At 35.0% G+C, this 11,067-nt stretch overlaps 2 protein-coding genes across 3 annotated transcripts; one reads left to right on the top strand and one right to left on the bottom strand.

Moving 5' to 3' along the window:
* Nucleotides 1-693: 693 nt before the first annotated feature.
* LOC111406957 lies at nucleotides 694-6,323 on the bottom strand. The gene is made up of 4 exons (XM_023036307.1): nucleotides 5,690-6,323; nucleotides 3,733-4,571; nucleotides 3,304-3,655; nucleotides 694-959 (listed from the first exon to the last, which is right to left on the bottom strand). The coding sequence occupies exons 3-4, from the start codon at nucleotides 3,603-3,605 to the stop codon at nucleotides 758-760; spliced, it is 504 nt and encodes a 167-aa protein (XP_022892075.1). The 5' UTR covers nucleotides 3,606-3,655; nucleotides 3,733-4,571; nucleotides 5,690-6,323; the 3' UTR covers nucleotides 694-757.
* A 2,097-nt stretch (nucleotides 6,324-8,420) lies between these two features.
* Nucleotides 8,421-10,663, top strand: LOC111405554 (putative F-box protein At5g55150). Of its 2 annotated transcripts, none has more exons than XM_023034501.1 (2): nucleotides 8,421-8,638; nucleotides 9,192-10,663. In XM_023034501.1, exon 2 carries the CDS (start codon nucleotides 9,205-9,207, stop codon nucleotides 10,501-10,503), a length of 1,299 nt encoding a protein of 432 aa, XP_022890269.1. In that variant the 5' UTR covers nucleotides 8,421-8,638; nucleotides 9,192-9,204; the 3' UTR covers nucleotides 10,504-10,663. The 2 variants fall into 2 exon arrangements, with proteins under 2 accessions (XP_022890269.1, XP_022890268.1); XM_023034500.1 differs by having other exon boundaries at nucleotides 8,463-8,632.
* The last annotated feature ends 404 nt before the right edge of the window (nucleotides 10,664-11,067 follow it).

Genomic DNA, 11,067 nt, shown 5'->3' with positions numbered 1-11,067 from the left:
TTTGATAACCATATGTGACCTGTTGTATGAGATACATATATATGACTACAACTTCCATTCAGACCATAAAATGTGAGAAATATATCATAACATGTAACCTTCTCCATCAGATATGTGTTCTGTGTTCGAAGACACGTGATCTGCATCATATGACAAAAATCAGGATACACTGGAGAATGAAAATTTTTCTTTATGAGATGGTCATCAGACATCAAGAACCTGTGATGGATGTCAGATGGGATACCTATTTCAATTGAATTTTGTCTCATAACTACCTGTGACCTGAGTTGTGAGACATATGTGACTATCTTTGCAACAAAAGTGACATTTATGTGACTACCTTCTCCATCAAATATATATGATGTATGGTGTAACATGTGACTTGTGTCTTGTATGGTTTAACATGCAACCGTCTCCAACAGATATATGTCCTATGTTGTGTACTTGTGACCTGTGTCATATGACACATCAAACTCTATACATGAGAAAATGCAATGTACTATGCTGTGTATCATGTGACTTGAATCACGTGTGGGACGTAAGATATCCAGAGACCTGTGAAATGCAATGTTTCTATTAGAGAAACATTGCAATAGTATGTAACCAATACAATATTATGAGCAAAAACATGTGTTCATGTATTGCAAATCAAAGCTTACAACAACATGTTAGTATTCATTACAATTACCTTCATTCAGCAGAAAATACTAATATTTGTAACATGTACAAACTACAGCATCAACTGCATTTACATTTTTCAGTCTTCTTTTATACTATGATAATCTCCTTCCCCTGTGTAGGTTACTTCGCCCTCTTCACGTACATCTCTCGATGCTTGCACAACAGTGTGGCAAATGTTCATTCTACACTTGCTGGCATCAAATGTATGTGGAATGGACTCCCTGCCTTCACGGAGGATATATAACGCATATAAAGTCACAAATATCCCACAATCGAGACTGCAAAACAACACAAGACAAAATATTATGAATGAAATTTTTTAAAAGTTATACACATTGTACTCTTGATCACAAAATTACCCATTCGCTTGCTGAGGTAGGGTATCATCGATAGTAACCTTCAATTCCATGCAATTGGGTTTATAATAATCAGGGTCCTTTTTTGAAATTTTAAGATTATTCATAAGAGCAGGTAAGATTTTCACAAATGACTTGATACCTTGTACAATTTTCTAGTCACGGTAACTTTTGCCTACCGAATTGAATACCATCTACGTATGGCTTCTGAATTGTAACAAACCAAGCATTTAGTGAGCTTTGTTGATGGGCTGTAATGGCATGAACACGTAGTCAACATCGGCCCAGGGTGTGCTCAAAGGAAGGCTGTGACCTCTTATAATGTTAATAAAGCTAGACTCTGACATTAGAATATTGGGATCCTTCAAGAAAACAGGGTATATGACTTTGATCTTATTCTGAAACCAGGAGTCATCATTGTAGCTCTAAACTTCACTTTGTTGCCAAATTTTGCAACTTGGCGAATGTAATAAAAGCATGCATTTATGTGCTGTTTCAATAAAAAGGAAAGAGCTCAGTAATATGGAATGTGACCTATTTATATAAACCATGTACCTGTGATTTGTGACTATAGACTATGGACAGTAATCTGTGACGATGGACTGCAATTTGTGTACACATGAGGTAACTGTGTCTTGTATCTGTATATACATTCTGTGGCTAATTAGTAATGGAAACATGACTTATATGAGTAGAGAAATGTAATCATATCGAACTGATCAAAGATGACTCTGAATTTTAAGCTGGTAGAACCAGGACATATGACTTACTGGGCATGAACCAAGAACAAAAGCAGGTTTCATTCTACCATCGTCATCGCTAAACTTTTTCATGGGACCAATATGAAAAATTAAGTTATTGTGTTACAATAAGTTATCGATTAAAAGTAACAAATGGATACAAAATAAAAATACTTGGTTTTTAGTTTGTACCCTCTCTGGAACCAAGTCATGAATGCTGAGCTATCAATATCATCAACATGACCTTTGTAAATTTCAAAAATAACAATATCGTCATGCTTGAATAACTTCCTTCTACAACTACAAATTGAGACTGCAATATCTTTGCAAGCCTTGAAACCCGCTTAACTGACAGTTCAGAAGTTGGTTAAGCAGTAGGTGATCCTTGCGTAATGTTGTAATAGGTCACATGTTAGTTTATGTACATTTATTCAGTTTAGTATGCAGCATATAAACAGTGGTCTACCAGTAGATGAACTGTGACCGAAGAACTGACTGTGAACTTGTTAGTATGTGTAACCTATGACCTATGGCCATTTACTAGTATATGCATTTTGTGAATCCTGAATTTGTGATAACTCACATCTTAGTTTAGCATGCTGCACATGAACTATAACCTATAACCATGTACTAGTTATGATCCGTGACCTGTGGACATCCAGCATATGAGTGTGATCTGTGACCTATGACAATTTACTAGTTGTGAACTACGTGTTGTATGAATCCTGAAGTTATGAATACCTCGGTATCAACAGTTTTAATTGCTGTAACCACATCCGATATTACCGAATCGACATGCTTCTGAATGTCTTCGGAATGTAAAATGTCAGGTTGTGTAGATCAAACCCCCAAGTCAAATGATGGTGATTCAAGAGTATACGGCAGAACAAAATCATCACTTGGGTCCATTTTGCCCTTTCCTTTCCTGTCTACATTTGGTTCGACAATTTTCACTTGTACCCAAAATGAGAGTTTCAATTGTCAAATGCAACTCTTGTCGAAATGTGGAAATGTAATGTAACTACTTTTTGGTCTTATCAGATCCTCCAACAATGGGAGGATCTTTATCTCCAACTTCATGATCACTTTTTTGATGACCAAACCATCTCATAATTTCATCCATGAAACTGGAAATCATTGCTAACACCATTTCTGACAAGAATTGAATGTTTGTCCTAATCTCCATCAAGTCACTTTTTATGTTAGATTGCATTTGGACTATGTAATTCATCTTCATCATCTGCTCAGCATTCACTGATGACATTTGAGACTTAATGTCATCAAGCTCCACATTTAACACTTTATTATAAGAGTTCAGTTCAGATATTTGCATCCTCAACTCCTCAAATTCCTGATAAAATAAATAAACTTATTATATGTGACTTGTGACCAAATAGAAACATATATTGCACACTGACAACACAAATGTATCACGTATGACCTTATCTAAACCACACATGACCTGAAACTAATGGTCTGTGACCAACGATATAATTGTTTTACAATTGACTAAAATAACAACTTACATCATCCCATTGAGCCTCACGAGACTGTTGTTCCTTTGGAGAATGATGAGCAACTGACGAGCATTATTCGGTTGGAGATTTCTCAAGGGGAGATATCTCCTACCATCTTGGAGGAGGATATCATCGTTGTTGTGGGGAACACGAGCCCGTCGAACACTGCTGTCTGTTAGCAATAACACTGATGGACCTGACTTCCCACTCGTACCGGCACGGTCAACTGACCTTTCTATTTTACTCTTATCTCTGCGGTTGTCTCGTGAGAACTTCAGTTGAATTGGCTTCTTGTGCTTGACACCACTCATTATTGCATGGCCATTTTAGTTTTCGAAGGTTCTAGGTCACGAATCTCAATCTGCAGAACGATATAGATTAGAGAAATGTAATGTCAACAGATGATTACTAAGTACATAATTCTTACAGAAACTTTACGTTAGGATTAGAGAAGCAGTCAGGTCCTTCCAACTTGGCAATGGATGGTTGCTCATCTGCAATTCAGTTCTTGATGCGGAAATGCATCATTGATATCCGTGTGACCACAATTCCATCAAGGCTAGGAAAAATCTCAAATATCTATGCTTGAAAGGCTACCAACATATCTCGTAGCCTATAGTGTGAGTTCCTCCTACTTAACCCATCTTTCAATGCACTCAACATAATTTCAAATAATAACTTGCCCCACGGAAACTGATTCATTGCAGAGAAATCCTCAACGAGCACGAATAGGAAGTGGTCAACAACTTTCTTATAAACTCTGGGAAATAGATATGCGGTGATGAAGTACAGCGTCCCAATCATAGCAACGACCTTATCTAGAAGGGCTTCAACAAGATCCAAGTCCGGCATTTGGCAAGCAGATATGAAAGTGGACTTTATGTCTTCGTGGGTTACACTGTGCACTTGAGAAAAATATTTTGCATTTAACTGTGACTATTGACTTTCAAACACTTGTGTATCATTATACCCAGAACACCTCAACCCCGTGACTAAACAAAACTCCGAGATAGAGAACCGAGCATATCGCCCGGACACATAAAACCACATTTCTTAATCGTTCGGGTAATGAACATGCCTCAGAAGGAAGTAGTGAATCAATTGCGACTATATCACAATTTCATGAAAATCCAAGAAATGGGCAAAACATTTGTCCATCAATATAAGTTTTTGTCATTGACTTAACTTGTCTGAATGGTGGTTAGAGCACCCTTACTAACTGAGATTGTAATCTTGTCTGGAAATCAGCTCTCTTTTGGTATTTTGAATTCCCAAACCTGCATTAAGTGTAGACACAGTGTTAAATGCTTGTATGAAAAATCACACAGATACACACTTTTAACAAGGTCACAAACATAAATAAAGTTGCACTAAAACTACATATTTATAAAATCTTGGTGGCATTATAGTCACATGATGCAGATTCATAACACATTCAGAACATATCATGGTCACACATTCATAACACAATGAATTGAGAATACATTCCAAAAGCAAAGCCCCCACCCCATTCTAGTCAGGTCATAGGCATAACATACTGGCATGCAGTCAAGCCACAAATTCATAACACATTGACACGTGGTAGTCACAAATGCATAACCCACTCAGAACACATCGTGGTGATAGATCCATAAAACAATAAATTGAGAACACATTCCAAAACACAAATTCATAACATTTCAAAGTAAAAAACCCCCCAACCCATTCCAGTCGGCTCAAAGCTGTTATGTAGTTAGGCCACCTATTCAATACACATTCACACAATATAGTCACAGGTACGCAACCCATACAAAACACATCATGGTCACGGATTCACACATTCCAAAACACAAATTCATAACACATTACGAAAGCAAAATCCCCAACCCATTGCAGTAAGCTCAAAGGCATAACATACTGTTATACCGTTTATGCAGTCAAGCCACAAATTCATAACGCATTCCCACATCATGGTCACAGATAACCCATTCAGAACATATCATGGTCACAGATTCACAACACAATAGATTGGGAACACATTCCAAAACACAAATTCATAACACATTACAAAAGCAAAACCCCCAACACATTCCAATTCGATCACAGGCATGACACACTGTTATGCAGTAATGCAGTAAGCCACGGATTCATAACAACCTTGGTCACATTGGCACATCCTCGTCACATGTAGTCTCTTCATGGTTAGAATACAAATTATTCATAAAGTTAAAAGGGAAAAATAAATTTCATTGATAAATGGGATTCAATTCAAAAACCCTAACCCATTCCAATCACGAATAGAATCGAATAGGGTAACAATCACATTTCTCCAATTAATTTTCAATACATACTACACAACTATTTTTGTATACATATATATCACTTACATTAAAAACAAAAAAGGGGACGAAATAACCTTTTTTGATAACCCTTTCCGCACAGTCACTGCGTGCTTTTTCAATGGGTTTTTTTCGGGGCTCCCCTCATCCTTCCTCTTGCGACTTCTTTGTGACAACTCTTCAACATTAGTCACCCTTTCTGCACCCTTGGATTTCTCCATTTTATGTCGCCAACAAAAACTTCAATTGTCGTGAATATATTCTACCAATAACTAATGGATTATGTAATGAATATAACGGTTTTGGTTGGTAATACAGAGACTAGTGGAAATTACAGGCTGAAAATGTAGTAGAAATGGTCGAAGTGTGAATGAAGTAACCGGAGATAGTGGGGGAAGAGGGAGAGAGAGAATGGTTTTGATAATACTAGTAGTTTGAATTTAGATATTTAACAGAACGCACCATAATAAAATAATTATTATTTTATTATTAATATTGTTAAATATTAAAATAATATTTAATTAATAAAACTCAATACCTGAACTATGCTTAAAAAACCTTCCTGACTGATGTTTGCATTGTATTCTTCAAAGGCCTGGTCTGATGTAATTTCCAAATGGTAATATAGTAGTCCATATTAGCCCACCAACAATTGATTTCAAATGGGCTAGCCTACCTCAATTTTTTTTTGGGTAACTTACAAAAATACCCTTAAAATTATGTCTTTTGAAAAATCATATGAAAAAATTTTTGAAAGTAAAAATACTGTGTAAAATTAAAAAAATGACACATTATCACTTTTTACAAAAATTGTCACCTTTTTTAAAAAAAAAAAAAAAGTGACACAATGTCACTTTTAAAAGTTAGTATCACTTTTTCATTAAAAAATTATATACAATGTCAATTTTATTAAAAAAAATGACGTTTGTCAATAAAAAAGTGATAATAATTTCAAAAAAATGATTGAAAAGAGTGACAAACACTAAAAAAAGTGATAAAAATTCAAAAAAAATGGCAATTAGTAAAAAAAGCAACAAAAATTCAAAAAAGTGATAGAAATTTAAAAAGAGCGACGAATTTTAAAAAGTGATGCAAATTAAAAAAGTTACACAGATTCAAAAAAGTGACAATTACTAAAAAAGTAACAGAAATTCAAAAAAAGTAGTGAATTTAAAAAAATGACACAAATGTAAAAAAGTTACACGAATTCAAAAAAAGGGACAAAAAAAAGTGATAAATGCTCAAAAAGTGACAAAAAAAAAACAGTGACATAAATACAAAAAAGTAACAAACATTCAAAAAGTGACGAATACTAAAAAAGTAACAAACACTCGTTGAATAATTAGTATGGAAGATCAAGCAAAATTAGCCAAATGCTCAACATTTTTTAACACCAACTTGTGTAAGTCATGAAAGCACCCTTAAACTAGATAGGGAACCAGTGATAGTTTGGATGATTAAGCAAAATTAGCCAAAAGTTTAATTCATATAGGGTCATTAACACAACACAATTTAGTCATCAGTTAGTTCGTTGGTGGGTTCTATACTCATGTGGTGATAGATAAATAGTGATAAATTAGCCAAAACTAACTCAAATATTTTGTAGGAGCTATAATAAATCGAAGTTTGCTGCTGTTACTAGGGATTATAGATGCAACAGCTACAACTACCAACATCCACATTATAGAACAAATATTGTAGGAGCACCTCAGTGTTTATCGACATATCATAAAAGGGATACTCCTATTTCTAGAGAAGGGCAAGAGAAAGTTGTGAATGAACTCACTCAGAATCTCAGACAAAACCACTAATAAGTTAGAAAATTGCTTTTGCGATTCCCAATTGAAAACAGTTGGCCAGGAATAAGAGATCCATTATGATCAACGTCATTCCCCCAAATCCCTTTGCCACTTCTTCTCCATGCTGTCAACACAAGCCCCATTCCTCCCGTCACCATCACTACTATTACCACAAACCCAAGCCATTTACTACTACATCTCCACTTCTATCCACTGTTCGGTGAGACAATCGAAGAAAGCTGAGGCACTATGTCGAACTAGCATCAAAACTGCTGGACTGGAGATTCGTGAACTTTTAAATGATAGTAAAGAGCGTGGTGATTTTGGGGTTTATAGATAGAAAATTTGTGGCTACTGAATGTGACCGGAGAAAATTTATTGATGAAGGCAGAGATGGTAGAGAAACTAACTGGTATAGTTTGATCAGTTTGGAGTTTTATAAACGTATTAATTACGATCTTGAGAGGTTATAATCCTAAAAAGGGTATAAATCTAATTTGATATTTTTTTAGGGTAGTGAGTCTAATTTCCTCTTCCTTTTTTTTTTTTTTTTTTTTTTTGTTTAATCTTTAGCCTACTAATTTATATAATATTATGCCCATTTATTTAGCGCACTTATTTGTATCAATACATAAGAAATTTTCGTATATAACCCAATGAAAAAATACAATTCTAGAATTACTATTACATCTTTCTTATTCTCAAATTACTTCCTATTGTGATTAAATATTTCAAAACTACTACTTTAACGTAATGGCACTATTTTTGGTAATTAACTCCAATTAAAATACAAAACAATTTATTACAATTCCTCAAAAATCGTCAACTAAATATCATATTTAATTCTTTCAAAAAAAGATCATATTTAATTGACACTAATTACCACCATGATTCCATGAATCAGAATACATTACCATCTATACCTTTTTTCCTCTTTTTTTCCCTTCCTTTTTTTACTTGATTTGATAGGAGCATATTAGTGTCGTATCTCCATTTTTTATAATTTGGAGGTAAGTGTGTGGTAGAATTTCCACTACATAACCTATTATGCAACTTCTCCCTATTCTTATTCACTTATAAACCCCTATTCCCGTTTCCTTGCCTTTACAAAACCAATTGTAATCATTCCCAAAAATCAAAAATCAACCCCTGCCGTAGCCGTCGAGCAGGACCGCCCAGTGCCGACTCACCGCCTGGCTGTCGAGTGCCGACTTGGGTTAGGTTAGTGTAAGTAATTTACTAATTAGAACATGAAAATCTTTCGATATCTTAGGGGAAATTATAATTGGTTTGTATTATGTATATGATAAATCATAAATACTAGGTATAAGAACTAAGAAGCCAACTTGAATCAGTGAATTTTGAGGATATGAAATTTTGTTCGAGTCTTCCGTTCCGTCTTCGATATCTTGGAATTTGATTTGTACCTTTCTGGCTTTCTGCCCTCAGCCCTCTCTTATGAGTAATGAGTCAGAGTTACAATATACAAACACATGTTAATATCAATTAGGATTTAGGAAGTATTTCATAATTAATTAATTGATAATTCTAACTATTCCAATAAACAGTATTCTGAATTATTGTAAAGAAAATTCACTTTTGCTTTAATATAGCTCGAAGAATGAAGGAAAAAAATAAGGGGGAAATATGAATGCTCGTTGCTGCACTGACACACTTAATTTTCTTCATAAGTAAATATTTTTGTTGTGGGACTGATTAAAAATATCATCTTCCTATTTCACTTATGTCATTATTTTCATCTTGAATTTACGGGCTGCAGTTGATAGCTGAACATGGCAGATTGGACGGATCTTCCAATGGACATTTTGGTTGTTATCGCACAATGTTTAACTGTAATTGAGGATTTTACTTCCTTTACTGCTGTATGTAAATCATGGCAATCAGTGACTTCAATATTGAAGAAGAAACCTTCATTGCCTACTAGATATCCCCGTATCATGCTTGCTGAAAAAATAGATACCGAAGATCAACAGAATCGAGATGATCAAGATGCATCGATTCGTTGCTTTCTAAACTTATTAACCTCAAAGACATACCAACTCCAGTTGCCAGAAGCGAGGGGCAGGAAGTGCACAGGAGCACATTACGGATGGTTGTGGACAATTGGCATTGATTTGCAAATCAATTTATTGCATCCCTTCTCCAGACAACAAATTTGCCTGCCTCCTATGCTGACCCTCCCTGATCAGTATGTATATGATGAGAGATTCATGCCACAAGAGGTTTGGGGTGTCTTTGTTGCGAAAATAGTGATGTCCTCAAACCCTCTTAAGGATAAATGTTTACATGATTATAATGAGGATTGTACTATAGTTGCTATTTATGGAGAATATGCTATATTGGTTTTTACAAAATTAGGAGATACTGTTTGGACTAACATCTCCGTCCAATCTCGCGTTTATCAAGATATTATTTTCTACAATGGCAAATTTTATGCCGTGGATGTTCATGGAGTTGTAGTTGTTTGTGACTTTGATGACGCCAATGGCCCAAAAGCAATAGTTATCGCCCCTGCTCCAATTGAAACGAATGATACATATCAGAAGTATCTAGTCGAATCATCAGGACATCTTCTACTTGTTGCTCGTTTCCGAAAGGGTATTTCACTTAATTTCGATGATGATGTTGACGATGAGGAAGAGGGTGATGATAATGAGGAGGACATGGGTGATGTTGATGGTAATGTTAATGTTGATGAGGTGGAGGATGTCAAAGACTGTGGCAACGAAGAGGAGAAAGAAGCTGGATACTATACAACTGGCTTTTTTGTTTGGAGGCTGGATGAATGTCATGAGGAGGGGAGTAATTATGCATATAGATTAACTCAAGTGACTAGTTTAGGAGATCAAGCATTGTTCTTAGGTAGTAATGTATCTACATCAGTTGCCTCGTCAGAATCTATCAAGCCAAACTGCATATACTTCACGGATGATAACTATGAGCTCTATTTCGAGGAACCAGGCGGAGGTGGCCATGACACGGGAATATTTAATATGGAAGACAAAACCACTCAATTAAATTATGCAGGGGAATCTCGTAGTAATATTTCACCTCCATTGTGGTACATTTGATTTCCAAGGACACATTGCATTTTTTGCTTGTCATTTAAATTATTCCTTTCATTGTTGTTTATTTAATTCTACAACATATTTGCTTGATATTGTATTTTGGAAAAGCTACAATCAAACTTAAAATTCGTTAAGATATTCGAGATTAATGCTTGTATTTTGCCATGTTTGAATTCTTTAATCCTATTTTTACTTCTATTCTCCTAACAGAAAAAACTTGCTCTTTATCATGACATTTATGAACAAAGCAATCTTGATTTTTTAGGGATTTTGTGAATAAACATGGATTTTTCAAATAAGACAATTGGCATGAGATTTTTATTGGTGATTGATCATGCAACTACAATAAAATAGTAAAAAAATCAACTTGCTGCTAAGGTAATAGATTGATCGAGTGTGCAATTTTTTTTTTTTTTTGTTCGGATTCAAACTTGTTGATCAATGTAAAGGAAGCTACTTATGGAACTGTGTTCACTCTTCATATGGACAAAGCAGGATACTTCAAAATGGCCGCCTTACAATAATAGCAAATCTATGTCTCCACTTCACACAATACTAGCTTTTCTA

The sequence above is a fragment of the Olea europaea genome, chromosome 12 (assembly GCF_002742605.1).
Source record: "Olea europaea var. sylvestris chromosome 12, O_europaea_v1, whole genome shotgun sequence".
Taxonomy (NCBI): Eukaryota; Viridiplantae; Streptophyta; class Magnoliopsida; order Lamiales; family Oleaceae; genus Olea; species Olea europaea.
This window is presented reverse-complemented; position numbering and strand designations above follow the sequence as displayed.